The sequence below is a fragment of the Balaenoptera acutorostrata genome, chromosome 10 (assembly GCF_949987535.1).
Source record: "Balaenoptera acutorostrata chromosome 10, mBalAcu1.1, whole genome shotgun sequence".
Taxonomy (NCBI): Eukaryota; Metazoa; Chordata; class Mammalia; order Artiodactyla; family Balaenopteridae; genus Balaenoptera; species Balaenoptera acutorostrata.
In genome coordinates this window covers 12,118,762-12,140,083 of record NC_080073.1, presented here as the reverse complement: position 1 = coordinate 12,140,083, position 21,322 = coordinate 12,118,762, and the positions used below count along the sequence as shown (strand labels likewise).

The 21,322-nt window shown below is 39.3% G+C and overlaps 1 protein-coding gene across 4 annotated transcripts in view; it reads right to left on the bottom strand.

Annotated features, from left to right (window-relative positions):
• SUMF1 (sulfatase modifying factor 1) overlaps nt 1-21,322 on the bottom strand; it is a 114,570-nt gene that overhangs the window by 88,903 nt on the left and 4,345 nt on the right. For all 4 annotated transcript variants that reach the window (XR_009009566.1, XM_007192478.2, XM_007192479.3 and 1 more), the window contains exons 2-3: nt 16,344-16,517; nt 13,092-13,166 (exon numbers count right to left, since the gene is read on the bottom strand). Coding sequence is in view for 3 of the 4 variants with exons in the window: in XM_007192478.2 (XP_007192540.2) it covers nt 13,092-13,166; nt 16,344-16,517 (249 nt within the window). In the remaining variant the exon portion in view is untranslated. The remainder of the gene's footprint in view (nt 1-13,091; nt 13,167-16,343; nt 16,518-21,322) is intronic.

Here is a 21,322-nt window from a genome sequence, read left to right as displayed (position 1 = left end):
ATTAAAACCTTTACAGACAAGCAAAAGCTGAGAGAGTTCAGCACCACCAAACCAGCTTTACAACAAATGCTAAAGGAACTTCTCTAGGCAAGAAACACAAGAGAAGGAAAACACCTACAATAACAAACCCAATACATTTAAGAAAATGGGAATAGGAACATACATATCGATAATTACCTTGAATGTAAATGGATTAAATGCTCCCACCAAAAGACACAGGCTGGCTGAATGGATACAAAAACAAGACCCATATATATGCTGTCTACAAGAGACCCACTTCAGACCTAGAGACACATACAGATTGAAAGTGAGGGGATGGAAAAAGATATTCCATGCAAATGGAAATCAAAAGAAAGCTGGAGTAGCAATTCTCATATCAGACAAAATAGACTTTAAAATAAAGACTATTACAGGAGACAAAGAAGGACACTATATAATGATCAAGGGATCGATCCAAGAGGAAGGTATAACAATTGTAAATATTTATGCACCCAACATAGGAGCACCTCAATACATAAGGCAAATACTAACAGCCATAAAAGGGAAAATTGACAGCAACACAATCATAGTAGGGGACTTTAACACCCCACTTTCACCAATGGACAGATCATCCAAAATGAAAATAAATAAGGAAACACCAGCTTTAAATGATACATTAAACAAGGTGGACTTAATTGATATTTATAGGACATTCCACCCAAAAACAACAGAATACACATTTTTCTCAAGTGCTCATGGAACATTCTCCAGGATAGATCATATCTTGGGTCACAAATCAAGCCTTGGTAAATTTAAGAAAATTGAAATCGTATCAAGTATCTTTTCCGACCACAATGCTATGAGACTAGATATCAATTACAGGAAAAGATCTGTAAAAAATACAAACACATGGAGGCTACACAATACATTACTTAATAACGAAGTGATTACTGAAGAAATCAAAGGGGAAATCAAAAAATACCTAGAAACAAATGACAACGGAGACACGATGACCCAAAACCTATGGGACGCAGCAAAAGCAGTGCTAAGAGGGAGGTTTATAGCAATACAAGCCTACCTCAAGAAACAGGAAACATCTCGAATAAACAACCTAACCTTGCACCTAAAGCAATTAGAGAAAGAAGAACAAAAAAACCCCAAAGCCAGCAGAAGGAAAGAAATTATAAAGATCAGGTCAGAAATAAATGAAAAAGAAATGAAGGAAACAATAGCAAAAATCAATGAAACTAAAAGCTGGTTCTTTGAGAAGATAAACAAAATTGATAAACCATTAGCCAGACTCATCAAGAAAAAAAGGGAGAAGACCCAGATCAATAGAATTAGAAATGAAAAAGGAGAAGTAACCACTGACACTGCAGAAATACAAACGATCATGAGAGATTACTACAAGCAACTCTATGCCAATAAAATGGACAACCTGGAAGAAATGGACAGATTCTTAGAAATGCACAAACTGCCGAGACTGAACCAGGAAGAAATAGAAAATATGAACAGACCAATCACAAGCACTGAAATTGAAACTGTGATTAAAAACCTTCCAACAAACAAAAGCCCAGGACCAGATGGCTTCACAGGTGAATTCTATCAAACATTTAGAGAAGAGCTAACACCTATCCTTCTCAAACTCTTCCAAAATATTGCAGAGGGAGGAACACTCCCAAACTCATTCTACGAGGCCACCATCACCCTGATACCAAAACCAGACAAAGATGTCACAAAGAAAGAAAACTACAGGCCAATATCACTGATGAACATAGATGCAAAAATCCTCAACAAAATACTAGCAAACAGAATCCAACAGCACATTAAAAGGATCATACACCATGATCAAGTGGGGTTTATCCCAGGAATGCAAGGATTCTTCAATATACGCAAATCAATCAATGTGATACACCATATTAACAAATTGAAGGAGAAAAACCATATGATCATCTCAATAGATGCAGAGAAAGCTTTCGACAAAATTCAACACCCATTTATGATAAAAGCCCTGCAGAAAGTAGGCATAGAGGGAACTTTCCTCAACATAATAAAGGCCATATATGAGAAACCCACAGCCAACATTGTCCTCAATGGTGAAAAACTGAAACCATTTCCACTAAGATCAGGAACAAGACAAGGTTGCCCACTCTCACCACTATTATTCAACATAGTTCTGGAAGTCCTAGCCACAGCAATCAGAGAAGACAAAGAAATAAAAGGAATCCAAATCGGAAAAGAAGAAGTAAAGCTGTCACTATTTGCAGATGACATGATACTATACATAGAGAATCCTAAAGATGCTACCAGAAAACTCCTAGAGCTAATCAATGAATTTGGTAAAGTAGCAGGATACAAAATTAATGCACAGAAATCTCTTGCATTTCTATACACTAATGACGAAAAATCTGAAAGTGAAATTAAGAAAACACTACCATTTACCATTGCAACAAAAAGAATAAAATATCTAGGAATAAACCTACCTAAGGAGACAAAAGACCTGTATGCAGAAAATTATAAGACACTGATGAAAGAAATTAAAGATGATACAAATAGATGGAGAGATATACCATGTTCCTGGATTGGAAGAATCAACATAGTGAAAATGACTCTACTTCCCAAAGCAATCTACAGATTCAATGCAATCCCTATCAAACTACCACTGGCATTTTTCACAGAACTAGAACAAAAAATTTCACAATTTGTATGGAAACACAAAAGACCCCGAATAGCCAAAGCCATCTTGAGAACGAAAAATGGAGCTGGGGGAATCAGGCTCCCTGACTTCAGACTATATTACAAAGCTTCAGTAATCAAGACAGTTTGGTACTGGCACAAAAACAGAAATATAGATCAATGGAACAGGATAGAAAGCCCAGAGATAAACCCACACACATATGGTCAACTTATCTTTGATAAAGGAGGCAAGCATATACGGTGGAGAAAAGACAGCCTCTTCAATAAGTGGTGCTGGGAAAATTGGACAGGAACATGTAAAAGTATGAAATTAGAACACTCCCTGACACCATGCTCAAAAATAAACTCAAAATGGATTAAAGACCTAAGTGTAAGGGCAGACACTATCAAACTCTTAGAGGAAAACATAGGCAGAACACTCTATGACATACATCACAGCAAGATTCTTTTTGACCCAGCTCCCAGAGAAATGGAAATAAGAACACAAATAAACAAATGGGACCTAATGAAACTTAAAAGCTTTTGCACAGCAAAGGAAACCATAAACAAGACCAAAAGACAACCCTCAGAATGGGAGAAAATATTTGCAAATGAAGCAACTGACAAAGGATTAATCTCCAAGATTTACAAGCAGCTCATGCAGCTCAATAACAAAAAAACGAACAACCCAATCCAAAAATGGGCAGAAGATCTAAATAGGCATTTCTCCAAAGAAGATATACAGATGGCCTACAGACACATGAAAGAATGCTCAACATCATTAATCATTAGAGAAATGCAAATCAAAACTACAATGAGATATCATCTCACACCGGTCAGACTGGCCATCATCAAAAAATCTAGTAACAATAAATGCTGGAGAGGGTGTGGAGGAAAGGGAACACTCTTGCACTGTTGGTGGGAATGTAAATTGATACAGCCACTATGGAGAACAGTATGGAGGTTCCTTAAAAAACTACAAATAGAACTACCATACGACCCAGCAATCCCACTACTGGGCATATACCCTGAGAAAACCATAGGTCAAAAAGAGTCATGTACCAAAATGTTCACTGCAGCTCTATTTACAATAGCCAGGACATGGAAGCAACCTAAATGTCCATCGACAGATGAATGGATAAAGAAGATGTGGCACATATATACAATGGAATATTACTCAGCCATAAAAAGAAATGAAATGGAGGTATTTGTAATGAGGTGGATGGAGTTAGAGTCAGTCATACAGAGTGAAGTAAGTCAGAAAGAGAAAAACAAATACAGTATGCTAACACATATATACGGAATCTAAGGGAAAAAAAAAAAAAAAAGGCCATGAAGAACCTAGTGGCAAGACGGGAATAAAGACACAGACCTACTAGAGAATGGACTTGAGGATATGGGGAGGGGGTGGGGTGAGATGTGACAGGGTAAGAGAGTGTCATGGACATATATATACTACCAAATGTAAAATAGATAACTAGTGGGAAGCAGCCGCACAGCGCAGGGAGATCAGCTCGGTGCTTTGTGACCACCTAGAGGGGTGGGATGGGGAGGGTGGGAGGGAGGGAGATGCAAGAGGGAAGAGAAATGGGAACATATTATATATGTATAACTGATTCACTTTGTTATAAAGCAGAAGCTAACACACTATTGTAAGGCAATTATACTTCAATAAAGATGTTTAAAAAAAAAAAAAAATTTGTATGGAGACACAAAAGACCCTGAATAGCCAAAGCAGTCCTGAGGGAAAAAAGCGGAGCTGGAGGAATCAGACTGCCTGACTTCAGACTATACTACAAAGCTACAGTAATCAAGACAATATGGTACTGGCACAAAAACAGAAATATAGATCAATGGAACAAGATAGAAAGCCCAGAGATAAACGCACGCACCTATGGTCAACTAATCTATGACAAAGGAGGCAAGGATATACAATGGAGAACAGACAGCCTCTTCAGTAAGTGGTGCTGGGAAAACTGGACAGCTACATGTAAAAGAATGAAATTAGAACACTCCCTAACACCATCCCCAAAAATAAACTCAAAATGGATTAGAGACCTAAATGTAAGGCTGGACACTATAAAACTCTTAGAGGAAAACATAGGAAGAACACTCTTTGACATAAATCACAGCAAGATCTTTTTTGATCCACCTCCTAGAGTAATGGAAATAAAAACAAAAATAAACAAATGGGACCTAATGAAACTTAAAAGCTTTTGCACAGCACAGGAAACCATAAACAAGACGAAAAGACAACCCTCAGAATGGTAGAAAATATTTGCAAACGAATCAACGGATAAAATCAAATGGATAATCTGCAAAATATGTAAACAGCTCATGCAGCTCAATATTGACAAAACAAACAACCCAGTCCAAAAATGGGCAGAAGACCTAAGCAGACATTTCTCCAAGGAAGACATACAGATGGCCAAGAAGCACATGAAAAGCTGCTCAACACCACGAATTATTAGAGAAATGCAAATCAAAACTACAATGAGGTATCACCTCACACCAGTTAGAATGGGCTTCATTAGAAAATCTACAAACAACAAATGCTGGAAAGGGTGTGGAGAAAAGGGAACCCTCTTGCACTGTTGGTGGGAATGTAAACTGATACAGCCACTATGGAGGACAGTATGGAGGTTCCTTAAGAAACTAAAAATAGAATTACCATATGACCCAGCAATCCCACTACTGGGCATATACCCAGAGAAAACCACAATTCAAAAAGACACATGCACCCCAATGTTCATTGCAGCACTATTTACAATAGCCAGGTCATGGAAGCAACCTAAATGCCCATCGACAGATGAATGGATAAAGAAGATGTGGGACATATATACAATGGAATATTACTCAGCCATAAAAAGGAACAAAATTGGGTCATTTTTTGAGACGTGGATGGATCTAGAGTCTGTCATACAGAGTGAAGGAAGTCAGAAAGAGAAAAACAAATATCGTATGTTACTGCATATATGTGGAACCTAGAAAAATGGTACAGATGAACCGGTTTTCAGGCCAGAAATTGAGACACAGATGTAGAGAACAAACGTATGGACACCAAGGGGGGGAAGCTGCGGGGGGGCGAGAGTGGTGGTGTGATGAATTCGGTGATTGGGATTGACATGTATACACTGATGTGTATAAAATTGATGACTAATAAGAACCTGCTCTATAAAAGAAAAAAGAAAACGATAACATTCTTTTCTCCCAAAAAAAAAAAAGAATAACCCAGGGAATTCCCAGGTGGTCCAGTGGTTAGGACTCTGCACTTCCACTGCAGGGGGCACAGGTTCAATCCCTGGTCGGGGAGCTAAAATCCCACATGCCACATGGCGTGGTGTAAAAAATAAAAAATAAATTAAAAAAAAAAAAAGAATAATCCAGATTTGTTTTAAAAACATCACTCCTCAGACCCAGGAAGCCCAATAAAACTCAAGCAGTAAAAATGAAAGAAATCAACACCTAGACATACCATAGTGAAACTGTAGAATAACAAAGACAGGAGATAGTTTTAAAAGCAGGCAGAGCCCAATCACTTACAGGGGAAGTGCAATAGATGTTCCTGACGGCTGACTTCTGAATGGCAACAACAAAAGCCAGAAGACAGTGAAATAAGCCCTACGGTGTACTGACAGGAAATAACTGCCAACCTAAAATTTTTACTTGGTGAAAATATCTTTCAGTAATGAAGCAAAATAAAGATATTTTAAGATAATTACTAACAAAAACATTTACCAAAGGATGTCCTTTAGGCAGAAGAGACATTGTTTTTTTTACTCGAAAAAAGAAGAAATAGAAGCAGCAGCCTTGGTAATTTTGAATCCTCACTGAAATCGGCTTTCAGTTGAAAATAACATCTCAGAATAGCCTCCTTTATGGAGGACACTTATTCAGGAATTTGTTTCCTTAAACTGTTAACAACTTTGAAAGTACCAAATTACAAACCACTAGATGATCATTGTTTCTCACGCTCCCATCAAGAGGAACTGTTTTCTCCCACCCCACAGCCATTCCTCTGTCAAAGATTTAAGATATATTAATGACACAAGTAAAAAAATGAAACATACTTTCTAGAAATTAAATATTTTAAATACCATCCTTTTCAACAATAAGTTTTCTAGGGTAAAATACCCCAAAACAAACAAAAACAACAACACAACAACCTTAATCCTTTCTAGGATTTGATATCTATAGCTTTTAAGACACTGTTTCAAATTCAGCATCCCAATAATAATCACGAATAAGAAAATTCCAGCATGCACATGTACTCTATTTTTAACCATTAAATTCACAGTTTATCTTTACAAGCAAACCCTGAGAGCCAGATCAGTGTTTTGCCTCAAAACTGTATACATTAAAAAACAAACAAATCAAAGAGGATAGCAGCACCAGCATAGTTTTTGAATCTCTCCAAATCTACGTATAAAACCAGACAGAGCAACTAGACAACCACTGGATAACACCACCAAAAACCCAAGAACAACATGCAGAGCCAATCTATGTGACAGGGTACCTTCATCAAAGCCAGAATACAAGTAGGTGAGGAAAAACTGCCAAGAGCCATACAACCTGCATGGTGCCTATGGCTGCGCAGGAGAAAGCAGAAGAAACGGCAAGTCATCAGAGATGTGACGAGGAAAATCCCACAGTAGCCAATGGGTATCACCGGAAAGCAGAGAATTACAGTGTGAGAAAGCATTGAAAACGGGAAGGAATTCTGCCCACTTTGCTGGTGAGTGTATGTAAGGGGCCCGCAGTGAGAGAGTATAAAGGCCTTAGAACAGTCTTGCCCTATGAATTCTTTACACTGACCTGCCAGGGTTCCCTTCCAGAACACAGACCCTCACCAAGGAGAAACCTCAGAGGATGAAATCAAACTCCAGAAAACAAGGGACAAGAGAGAAAAGGAGAAGGAGTGGAGGGGAAGAGATGCCGGCAATCTGAGGAAGCAGGAGGCCTATTTTTTTTTTCTTTTTTTTTTTTGGCCGCAGGGCATGTGGGATCTTAGTTCCCCAACCAGAGATCGAACTTGTGCCCCCTGCAGTGGAAGCACGGAGTCTTAACCACTGGATGACCAGGGAAGTCCCAGGAGGCCATATTTTTGAAGCCTACATGAGTACAACTGAAGAAAGAGTTCTGTGAAGTTACAGAAGCTACCCTGGGCCATGTCTCTTTCTAAAGGTTAAGTCATGCTCAAAATAAGCCTGCAACAGGCCATTTCAAAAGGAGGTTAGCGGAATTAAGAAAATGATTCATGAGAGAATAAAATAAATCAGAATCAGCAAACTCAGATGAGGTAGAGAAGTCAAGAAACAACTAAAACAAAAGAAAAAGGCAGTTCAGAAATGAACACAAGAATACTTAAGAGACAAAGAAGATGAAAAGGAAGAATTTAATTAAAAAAAAGAGATAGAAATGATTCAAAAGAAAGTGATAAACACTGAAAATGAATCCTACAAACAGATATATTAAGAACTCCTAAAGAAGAAAAAAAAAGTAAGGGCACAGAAAAAAAAATAGCAAAAACTTTAAGAAAAATTTCCTGAAATTAGAAAAAAAATTTTTGAAGCTACATATTGAAAGAACACACCCCATACCCGAGAATACTGACCCATAAGGAAACACCAAGATATATTCTGGTAAAATCACTAGATACTAAAGAAAAAGAAAAAGAAAAAAAATCCTTGGGTACCTAGGCAGAAACAACAAGTAGCTTTCAAGGGAAAGAAAATTTGACTATCATCAGACTTTCAACGGTAATGCCTATTCCAAGAGAAAACAAAATAACATATATAAGATACTCAAGGAAAACAAAAGTGAACCAGATTTCATATCCAGCAAAATTGACTTTAAAGTCTAACAGGCAATGACAAACTGTCAACAATATGCAAAAACTAGGCAATACTGTCCCCAAGACCATTTCTTTAAGAATCTAGTAGAGAAAAAGCTTCATTAATCCAAATGACTAGAGAGACACTGAACATAGAAAGCATTAAACATATAGTTACTTGTGGAAGTGAGTATATAATAGACACATGCTCTGATAATACAGAAATAGTACAACAACTTTAAAACTGGGAGAGAAACAGGAAAAGCAAATGTAAAAGCTATTTTTTTTTTGACCTGGTCTCAGTAATTCCATTGGTGATGGTAGCATTAGTCTTGTTATTTTGAGACTGCCATGTATAAGAGCTGGGATAAAATAAATGAGTAATTATAGGTTATTCTGATTCTATCATCCCCTGTGTCCTTGAGAACAGGATTCTTGATGTGGAAAGAAGGAGATACATGTAATACAAAAACAGGCTAAGTTATAAACCCTAACATAGAAACATCGGTATGAACTCATAGAGCATTTTATCATAGCTCTGCCCACTGAAGAGGCCTAGAATCAGTGACCAACCTTAGGCAATGAGCACACCTAGAACCTAGACAGGGTCCTGGAATACTATTTTCTACTAAAAGGTGCTAGTGTTTCTTAAATAAATGGCTGATTCCAGGCCAGGGGGTCATTATAGAAAGCAAGGAAGCACTGAAAGACGACTAGGGTTACTTCAAAAGGACTCAGGACAGTTGCCTAAGGCTCGGGGTGGGAATGAGGAGGGATTGCAAATGGGCACACGGTTCCTTTTGGGCTGGTGGATATGTTCTGCACGGGGATGGTGGTGAAGGCTGCACGACTCTATAAATACACCAGAAAAAGTTGAATAAATTGTACACTTAAATGGTGAATTCTGTGGGATAATAAATACCTCGATAAAGCTGTTTTAAAAAGAGAAGAAAAAAAGAACTCACAAGAACTTAAAGAGGCACTCAATACCCCAAAATAGGAAAATTTGACATTCAAAAGGTATCATGATCCCAAGTGAATAAAACCCATAAAATATTTTTAAATCCATAGGTTCATGAAGATAATTTTTAAATCTGGTGATTATACAAATCTACATTTGTGATAAAATTGCATACATCTAAATACACACATACAAATGAATAGGTATAAAACTGCTAAAACCAGACAAAGGTAAGTGGGTTGTGTCAATTGTCAATTTCCTGGTTGTAAAGCTGTACTATAATTATACAAGATGTTATCACTGAAGGAAACCGGGGGAAAGGTGCACAGGATCTCTGTATTATTTCTTACAACTGCATGTAATTTACAATATTCTTTAAATGTTTAATTTTTAAAAAAAGAAACCTAATTGGTCACTTTAAAAAAAAAAAAGAAAATAGCAGATGAGGGAACCACCTCTTTACAAAAGTATCTCAATAAATAAATGAAAAAAAACGTATTAGATTATGAGACTCTTCCCACTCCCAGTGAATTAATGGATCTAGGCACTGAGCACTAACAGCAGGTGATATCACAAAAAGAGGGAGAAGCAGACATTAGCTGCCTCGTAGTGAAAGAACACATCACTATCTGAGGTCTTGCCATAGGGTCCAAACACGAGTCTGATCAGGCCTGGCGATCCAGCTACCAACTTGCAGGACAGAGAGGACAGGTGAGCTGTACTGTGACAGTGCAGGCAGCAAAATTCAGACTGTGGGAAAGCCTACCGCTAAAACAACCTGGATTCTTCCACAGATGAATTGTTAGGGAAAAAAGGGGGGCAAGAGCCAGGGACTAGGGAGGAGCAGAGTAACGGAAGGGAAATCCATAGATTAAAAGAGTCTTAAAAGACACAAATTTCCTTTAAATAGACAAGAATAAACATTGGTAGTCTTGGGATGCACACCCGGCAATATTACTATAAAGAAATGCAGGGAAGCATCTACTTTAAAAAGCAAGACAGTGGCTACTTCAAGGACAGAGGGGGTGGCGATGAGGATGTGGCTCGTGGATGGGGTCGCTGGGAAGGGAGCAAAATCCTAATTCTTGACTTAAGGGAAGGTTACGATCATGTTTGTTTTAAAATAACACAGTAAAGCTACTCATTTGCTTTGCGTGATGTTCTGTATTTGACTTTTCTTTTACAATAAAAAGGCTTTTTCTAATAAGGAAAAGTTATATCACTAGTGTTACCTGTCATAAGAGAACACTTATGACATTTAAAATAATTACATTTATTTTAAACAATTATATGAAACATTTAAAATAATTACACGATAGTAAACATCTAAAACAACTATGTGAAAGTAAACAATCTTATAAAATAATCACATTTTAAATGTACATACAGATGAACCTATTTGCAAAGCAGAAATAGAGACACGGATGAAGGGAACAAACACATGGACACCAGGCGGGGAAAGGGAGGGTGGGATGAATTGGGAGATTGGGATTGACATATATACACTACTATGTATAAAATAGATAACTGATGATAACCTACTGTATAGCACAGGGAGCTCTACTCAGTGTTGTGTGGAGATCTAAACAGGAAGGAAATCCAAAAAAGAGGGGATATATGTATACATATAGCTGATTCACTTTGCTGTACAGCAGAAACTAACACAACATTGTAAGGCAACCATACTCCATTAAAAATTTTAAAAGTAAATAAATAAATAAAATGTACACAAACATAAACCATATTATTAAATTCCAGCCAGCCACTGAAGCCTGAGGAAGGTTCTGAGGCCTATTTTCTATGTTAAAAAGGAGATTAACAAGTGGCGCGGAGTGTTAGTGACAGGTCAGCGCTCAAATGAGATTTTCTTTTCAACTTAATCAGGTCTTGAAAGAGCCCTGAGACAATGTGATTCAGGATTATCTTACGTTTGGCCATGTACCACCTTAAGCCATCTGCTTCACTTAAAGTCACCTCGTGGACCATCTCCTATCCTACACTTCTGGAAACACTGGGTTAAAAACAGGTCTGGTGCATTAGGGTATGCCAAGACCTAAAAACAAAAACTTAGCTCTCTCAGATCACCAACAGATTCATTTCACTTGTTCCAACCCTTTCTAAACATGCTTAAAAGGTTTGCTTTTCCATTACGAGCATTTAAGCGAGAGACCAACACTACGACCCGGTAAGAGCTGCTTATCCTCATCCTAGTTACCAGCACACACACTTCACTATGGACTTAAGAGGGCACCGTCAGAGCCTAGTAATAATCTGCCTCTGCCTTTATGCCTAATGTGCTCAGAGGTTCTCAAGTGACAGGAGGCCTTGTCTCGGAAAGCACAAATTACAAAAATAAGTGCAAAGGCCCTCCCCCAGCTGAACTCCCCATCATAAAACAAGGCACCACATCCTGAGCTACTGGCTCATCAACACTAAGCCAATCTGACCTCAAAGTCCTTTAAAAAAAGGGGGGGGGTATCAGATTATATAACAGACTTATAATATAAACTTGTAGCAAGCAAAGAAAGCTCTGAAATTCAGATGGAATTCAGTCATGTTTTTAAAACATTTTTCTAAAGTACATACATAAAAGTGGCCTGATTCTCCTATAAATGACTGGAGAGCAAATCTGCTTTTACCTCATCTTTTCCCCCCCAAGTTTTGCCACGAGTTTGAAGAGAAAGCAAACCCGAGCCAGGAATGTTTTAATTTTTCTGGCACTGCTGCTCACAAGAGAGAATAGTGACCCCAACACATAAAGATGAGATTCAGGCAGGAGTTGAAAGGGAACTTGTAAAACAAAGGAAGATTAGTGCTGAATTCCTGTCTTCGATGTCTGTATCTTAATCAGTCTCCCTTGGGTCAGCTGACCCCGTTTCCTTTCCTCTCTTACCACCTCCTGCTTCTTCTGTGTCCTCAGCCATCCTTGTTTTGTGAACCCTCAGGTTCCCAGCTTACCCACACTCCTTTCCTTGTATATTTTGCTTTCTCATGAGACATGTGAGTAAACAAATTCTCAAATATACGCAAACCTACTAAACTGTCTGGAACAGAAATCCCAAGTTCCACTCACCACACAGGGGCTTAAGGAGACCTAGTCCAGTCTCCATGATTTCCCTGGACCCCTTTATGAGAGAAGGTACACCCTGGATGGTAAGGACCAGGTCCTGGGTTCAATTTCCTGTGTACATCCACAGCAAACGGCCCCTTTCATAACTACTACTCTGATCAAGTGAATCCAGGAATTTAAATAGGAAGCTCTCTCTCCATACCAGAACCTGATAAGACCAAGACTTTAAGAATAGAAGTAAAAAACATGCACATTTAACCCTCCATTCTAGAAATGGCTATGAGCAAAAGAAACCCAGAAGTGTCTAAAGCCCAGCTGAGCTCCACTTATACTCAGGTGCACAAGATAGAAGCTCAAGTCAGACCCAACACTTCAGATACTGTCCCAGGTTCGTGCCATTTTCCTCAAGATAAGGTGCCCTGGTTCCATAGGCCTGTTCTACGGGCAAATCTATAGCAGGAAAATGGTGAGGCGTTTTGGGGGGGCGGGGGGGCTGGTAGTTTGGATTTTTCACCCAAGACCTTTCCAGTGAGCAATAGAGAAATATGAGAGCCTGTTTAAACATTACTTACTGCCTGTTGGATATCAGACTTCACTTGCTCACTCAACATGCCTTCAAAGACAAAGGAGTCACCAAACTTCTCAGCCTAAAGGAAAGGAAGGAATTAAAAATCCAGAAAAGGTTGTAGTAACATATTTCACATGTGCCATTTTCTCTGTACGCTACTAAAGTGGTTCTTCTTGTCCAAATGAACTTAAATTTGTCTTATAACCTCCCAAAGGATTCAGAAATGACCTAAAAGCATCTGGCTTCCTGTTAAAACAGGTTACTGTCACTTACAGAGACCATTTTTATTTAAGGCTCATTTAGCTGATAAGAATGCAGACTAGAAGAGATTAGCTATTGAGACTGTGACTGTTTCTGCTGATGGAAACACATCTCCCCAAGTATTACAAATGACTTTGGAAAATAACAGGATTCTTTACATGTCAGATTACGTAATCAACATTTGTCCTTTGTTCTGCTCCTGGAACCTAACTAAAAGAAGTAAATGGCACTGTTTGTTGATATTCTGACACACTCTACTAAGGTGTCCACTGTGCTTAGACATCTCAAGTGGCCAATTCAAGCACCAGATGGAAATCTGTATTTTAATCATTTTTATTTACCATTACTGTCTCAAGTCCATATCTACCCGGTTTTCTTCGTTGCATATAACCCCAGTTCTGGAAACACCCAATGTAGTCTCTTGGTCTCCATGATTCTACTCTTCTAGTTTTCTTCCTCCACTTCAGACTCCTCCTTCTCATCTCCTGAAATACATGGGCTCTTCTTCTTGCCCCTAAGACACTGTTGCTCCCCAGCGCTCTGCCCTGGCTCTCTGCTCTTCTTACTCCACACCAGTGGCCCTCAGGCTTTGTGCAGTTGAGATCACCTGGCCAGCTTGTTATAGCTACACAGCACTGCTCCCCAAGCCCAGAGGCTCTGATTCTGTAGGTCTGGGGTGAGGCCAAGGAACCTGCCCGTGTGAACATATAAGCTGGTGATTCTAATACAGGTGGTCTAAGAGATCACACTATGAGATACACGGACCTGCTGCTGGACAAACTCTTGAAATCCCATGATTTTAACCACTGCCGGCATTTCAAATGATGCTCATATCTCCACCTCCAGTCCTCTCCTCTCCTCACCACATGATATTAACTGCCTACTAGATCCCTGTATTTCCAGCCTTATGAGCACCTCAAACTCCTTTTCCTGATTAGAGCTCATCATCTTTCTCCACCCCAGCTCGTATTTCTGTATTCCCTTGTGGCATCACCATGCCTGAGAACCCAGACCATTCCTTCACTCAACAACATGTACCAAACACCTATCAGATGCCTGGCTTTCGGCTAAATGACAGAGATACAAGGTCAGTATTACAGAGGCATGGTCTCTGTCCTTAGAGCACTCACATATGGGGCCACAAACAGAAGTCAAGTCAAAGAAAGAAAGGAAGAATATAATTACAACTTTACCTGACCTTGTTAAGGCAGAGAGTATAGAGAGAAGCCTCCTTTTGATAGGGTGGGCAGAGGAAGCCTCCCTGAGAGGGATATTTAAGCTGAGATGACTCGAGAATGAGAAGGAGCCAGCCATGCAAAAAGGGGACAGGCAACGGGGTCAGGAAATTCCAAGCAGGGGGAAAGTATGGGCTGCACCCCCAAGATGGGAAAGAGTGTCAAGTCTGCAAAGAATAGAAACAAGAACAGCAGGGCTAGAACATGGTGAGCAAGGGAAATGTGATATAAAATGAAGTTGGAAAAATGGAAGAAAAGAAACGTGAATGCCATAATAATAGGAAGCATTTTATCCAAAGCAGGGGTTTTAACCCTTTCTGTGCCCTGGACCCCTTTGGCAGTATGGTGAAGCTTAAGGACCTCCTTCCCAGAATGAAATGTTTAAGTGTATAAAATAAAATCAATATAATTACAAAGAAAACTAGTTATATCAAAATATTAGTAAAACAAATTTGTGCTATAGTAACATATACATATATGTGTGTATATATATCTATACATTAAGTAAAAATATGTATAAATAATACATTAAATAAGATCTAGTGGCAGGTCTCATAATTATCATTTCTAAAGTGAGGATGAATACAAACAACAACAATAATGGGATACAAAATGTCTGTGATTTCTATTGGTGATAAAGTCATAGGCACTGCTGCCACTACTGTGGTATGTTGTCTATTCCTAACTGAAGGAAATGCTGAACTTCAGTTAGAGGGTAATAGAAATCCAGATGCAATATTTCCTCATCCATGCTCCTAGATGCCCTAAACTCTGCTTATTCTATTTAGTCTTGATGGGAACCCTAGTCTAAGGGAAGCTTCTTGCCTTAGAAGCCCACTTCTAACTTCATCAGACTACTGAGGAACTTGACCTGAGAGTATCCTCGTGAAACAAAAAGAACAGCAACTTCTTACTACAAATAGGTACAAAAAGACAACTACTTTGTATATTTTAAGAAATTCCAAAGAAATGCAAAACCAAATTTGGATGTTGTTTTGCTTTCAGCATTCGCTCTGAATTTTTTTTTTAAAGAAAGGAAGATGTTCTGGCCTGGAAAAAAACAAAAACAAGGACAGGGACTCCACAAACTGAAGGCAAGGGTAGGGTAGAGTCCTTTGGTAAGAAAAAAAATGGGAAACCTACACAACAAGGATATTTTAGACACTCACAGAAACTTTCATAAACGAGAAAGCCTCTCTCTTCCTATTCCCGTTTAGGACAAACATCCACTTTCAGAACCTTGCTCTGTGATTCAGTGACCCCAGGATAAAGCCTGGAACTGCCAAAGGAAAGCTTATGAGTCGTCAGGCACTGGAATAAAACCACAAAAATGAAAAGCTGCACTTCTGCATCTATTACTTATGAATTATGCAATGCTTCTGGAACATCCAAACTATAATTTTTTGAGAGGGAAAAGTGGCCTTACTTTACACGCTATCATCTCAAAAAGCCTGAGAGGGCAGTGATGCTCTCTGGCAGATGAAAGCACTGACACACTAGAGCATAATGGTTAAGAAGACAGGTCCTGGGGTCACACTGGCCAGGCTTGAATTTCAGCTCCGCCGCTAACCAGCTGTGGGACTCAGGGCAAATCACTTTGCTAATCCCCAGTTTGCCACCTGAAAAATAACCTGCCTCACTGGGTTGCTATGAGAACAAAAATTACATGAAATATACATAAAGTGCCTATCACAGCACTGGGCACATAGGAAAAAGCGGTCAACTGATAAAGTTCTTCCTCCCCATCCCAAGCCCATTACCTCTGTCAAATAGCCAGTTGAGTTCACAAACTTCTCAAATTCAGCATTACTGACTTCATAGGCATCCATGTAAAAGGCATCAAGAGCAACTCTCCTCGCAGGTGCTTCCCCATCCTGCTTTATCTGAGGATCGTCTGTGCCCATTGTAAATACTCCGGCAGGGATGGGGACCATCTGCAGCAAAAGGGGAAACACGGGAAGTCAGGCCATCACCGCCGGAGTGAACCTGGGTCAAGTGTAGAGTGCCAGCACACAGTAAGCACCCAACAGCGAGCCAACCTCCGCCACAAAAGCCACTGTGAAATGAGTAAAATCATGGCATATGCCAATGAATGATTAGTCACAAAAAGAAGTGAAAATTCTTTAGGGTAGTAATTTCTTTAGGAAAAACGCTACATAATACACATCTGCACACGCCATGGAAACAGGTCTGGAGCAACAGTCACCAAGCTGCTAATGGCTGCAGTGCAGAGGCAGGGAGAATATTCCACTTCCTTATACATTTGTGCATTTTTGTCCTTTATTATATCCATATTTCTTTTGAATTATTTTTAAAAGCAAATATAAAAATGCCAAATACATATTTTTTTTTAACTTTTTTTTTTTTTTTTTTTTTTGGCCACGCGGCATGTGGGATCTTAGTTCCCCGACCAGGGAAACCCGCACCCCCTGCAGTGGAAGCGCAGTCTTAACCACTGGACCACCAGGGAAGTCCCCATATATAATATATTTTAAAACCCACTGAGTGAATCTAGGTTCCCAATGATAATGGAAAAGACTTAAATCATTGAAATGGAAAATCTAAAAGGTTTACTAAAGGACCACGTCTTGTCCTTATTTAATACCTTATTAAAACTCTAATTGTTCCTATCTACTGTTTCACATAACCTCTAAACACCAAGAGGGCAGCAACTGAGGCTGCTCTGTTCACAGGTTTTCCTAGCACTAAACATAAGATATGAGGATCACACCGAAAATTTTCAGTTAAGAAACACAGGTCCATCCTCAGCATCACTGGGGAAATCCCAACATTACAGCGGTCATCCAGTTTTACTGGGTATCCTAAATATATATCCCTCTGTCCTCTCCCCTTTCTTTTCCTCGATTAATGCTGTAGCCTCACAATTGTCTCCTTGCCTCCAGTCTCATCCCTTCCCCTCTAAGCCATCAACCTCTCCTCAACCTTCCTTCCTCCATCAACCTTCCTTTCAATCATTCATACAACAAGTATTTAAGCCCTTACTGAACTTTCCAAAACATCTGTCCTCTGTATCCCACACAATTTATTGAAGCTCTGCTTGGAACAGAAAAAGACTGGAAACAACCTAAATATTTTTCAATATTGGAATGATTAACTAAATTGTGGGCCACCCAGAAAATGGAAAATTAGGCAGCCATAAGAAAAGGAAAAGAAGGAAAACAACAGGAAAAAAAAGACACTTTTAATATACTGATATGGAGAGATCTCACCACGATAAAGAGGAAAGTGAACAAAGCAAGGTGCACCCTAGAAAGCATGGTGTGTTATCATTTGCATGAAAAGGAGTTGGGCGGGAGAACATAGATTCACATATTTTTTTGGATTTGCTTACATTTGCAGAACACGGCTCTGGGAAGATATTCAAGAAACTCATGCAGTGGTTGCTGAGGGGAAGATTATTACGTAAGTGGAAATTTTTTCACTATACACCCTTCTATAGAATTTTTTTTAATTTTAAAACCATGTAACGTACTCTATTCAAAAAAACAAACAATGAAGTGTCAATCTGATTATACCACTTTCCTACTTAAATTCTTCAGGGATCCCCATCACCTTTGAGGGTAAATCTCTCAGCATCAGAGCCTAATCTCTCCCCATCTCTCTCACCCTGTACTCCACCTGCACTTCATCTCTTGTGAATAACATCAATGCTCAAGGATCACCTCCTACAGAAGAAGGCCTTTCCTGCCTGCATTTCCCTCTGCTGGCTGGGCATATCCCCCTCATTTGGGATCCTCTGATAAACACCTCTCTAAACAACTGGCACACACTGTACATACTTTAATGGCTTTTTACCTGCCCTAGATCCCAGGCTCCTTGGGGACCAGAAATAAAGTTTTCACTTCTATATCCCCAGCTCCTAGTATGGTGCATAATTCATGGAAGGAAGGAAAGAAGGAAGGAAGGAAGGAAGGTAGGAAGGAAGTGGGGGGGTGGATGGATGAAGAAACTTCATTGACTGAAAGAGAGACATCACGGATACAATGAAAAATGTATCATTTGAATTATTCCTAATTATAAAAATTCTCTTTTATAACACCATCCCAGACATGGATAGCTTGTCTGCATCACAGTGAAACTTGTTTAAGAGACTCTGCTCAAAGACTGAACTAGGTTCACACGTTATTCTCATTATTCTCCAAGCATCTGGGACACAAGATTCCTCAGTCGAGATGAGAAGTCAGAATTTTAAGCAGCTCTGCAAAGAAGCAGAAAAATAGAAGCCTGCAGACGAAAACTTAACATGATTATTAAAATGATCTAATAAAAGGTTTCATGTTTCCTAAAGGACTTAAAGAAAAAAAAAAAAGCTTTCCAGCAGCAGACAAGTAGGTCCTTTTCTGAGAACGGTTGTTCATCCCAAGGTGCAAACACAAGGCCTACAGGAAACTGTGCCCATTGTACCCAATGAAGTTTTACAATTATCTCAGTTTTTCATCCCACTCTCCCTCAAGGTGAGCAGCAACAATGCTAATACAATCACAACTTCCACTGTGGACTCCTGGCCTAATTTTTTTTTCTTTCATTAACCATCAGAGATAGCCAGCAATGAATAAGCCAAGTTTCCATTCTGGAGCCTATAGATAAAAATAGCCTGCATGGCTCTGACTGGATCATAATTCCCAATTTACACTAATGAAGTGAAGTCTCTGTCCTACAAATGTAAAATGTCGTTCTAGTGAAATCCAGAGCATCAGGTCTCACTCTCCTAAACCAAATACAAAGAACCATTTTGATCAAGTCTTCATGAAGGTCCAGATTCAAACAATCCATTCCTCCTTGGAGGTAAGTTAAAACCCCTTCTGCCACATCAGTTTCTGCCACTGCCAAGCAAGCCAAAAGGACAGGTGAAGTCAAAGCAACTCTCTTATCACTAGGACCATATTTGGGCTACACACTCTGGCCAGGTGCAGTGGACGTCTATGATTTTTGCCCACCTGGCACCCATTCCCTCCTGTTCTTGTAAGGGCAAGTGACATCTCTTTGAAAACCACTTCTTCGCCTAAGTACATGTCTCAGGTGGAGCTGGATGACGCTGCCCCACGCCCCCTACTCCCCCCCCCCAACACACACACCCCGCCCCGGCCCCATGACTCAGGCCTAGCCAATTACCACATTCTTTTGACCACAGAGATGTAATCAGGGATAGGCCCACGACCCAATCAAAGTTAATCTCAGAACTTTTGCTGGAGCTATGAGGGAAAGAAAACTCTCTTTCTCTTCCAGCTCTTTGATCATTAGGAGAAGGAATACTACCTAAAAATGAAGCCAACATAGAAGAGGAGCTGCCAAGAGGGAGCCAAAAAGAGAGATCTGGAGATGCTGCCTGAGGCCCTGCATCCAGCTGTGTCTGGGGCCATATCTGCACTTGAACTTCCCAGCCATGAGAGCCCATAAATGTCCCTACCCACACTTCTTTATCAGCCTACTAAGCTAGTTTTAAGAATCTTTTCTTTCACTTGCTTCTGTGGGACTTTTGTTTTACACACAAAAATGAAATAAGTTTATATGCAACTCTTTTGTGTAGCACTTCTCCTTTTCCCTTCCTTCCTCTCCTCAAACCTAAGTAAAAAGCTAAAGGCTCCGGAGAAAGCTGGGTGAATAACAAGAGAAGCAAGCTCCCCGGATCTGCCCACAAACTGCTGCCTTATCTATCTACGCAGGGCTTACCTACCTATATCATCCTGTCACTCTACTGATACTAATCATGGATGAAATGGCATTAAAGTTCCTTCAAGCCCTGGGATTTCATGATTCTATTCAGCCTCAGTTGTCACATCTGTAAAGTGGGGCATAATATCTCACAGGATCCTGGGGAGGATGAGATACAGCAAAAAGACTGCTTTCCAAAGGTTTCTTTAAAAAGTATCTCATACCCTTAATTCCCCTGGCAGTTTCTCAATATTGTACCCAACAAAAAAAGGTAAAAGATCATTCCAGAAATTGTTACACGATGCCTCAATGTGTAAAGCACTTGGAGGATACAAACATTAAAAGAGGCCTAAATAGTTGCTTCCCGTGTAGAAAGAGATATCAATTACACAAGTAACACTACTTTACAGAAAATATACAAGTTTCCATCAGACATTGACAAAATGCTATGAGGATTTAGAGGATAGAAACACTACTTCTTCCTGGAGGAAAGGGGTCATAGAAGAGATGGTATTCAATCGTGTCTTGATACCTGGGTAAGCATTACCCGATCAAACTATCCTCAGACCGGAAATTGACTGACTTTACCCACATATACAGAGATACCACATACAATTTTATTGTCTCATGATCTTCAATGCCTTTTCAAACAACTCTTTTAAAAGATACATGGAGATTAAAACATTTTGATACCTTTTTATAAAGTAATAAGCTGTACAGAACATTGTTAGAATAGTTTTCTCAATAAGCACTGTATATTTTTTAACCAGAGGGAAGTTAAGTAAAATTTAAAAATATCTATATTGTTTCCCAGACAATTCTTACTGCCATAACTTTCTAGTGAAACCTAAATTCCTTGAGGGTAAAGCCCAGTGCTATTTACTTCTCTGTAAATAGCACTTGCCAAGTGTTCATTAAATTGATCAAAATATTTTTTAAAAAAGACTCACACCTAAAAAGTGTTACATTAAAAAGGGTGAACATGTCACCCCCAGAAACCTTAAACTACTTACATATCCCAGAACACACCATGCACTTGTACAATGCTTCGTTTGTACCCATGCTA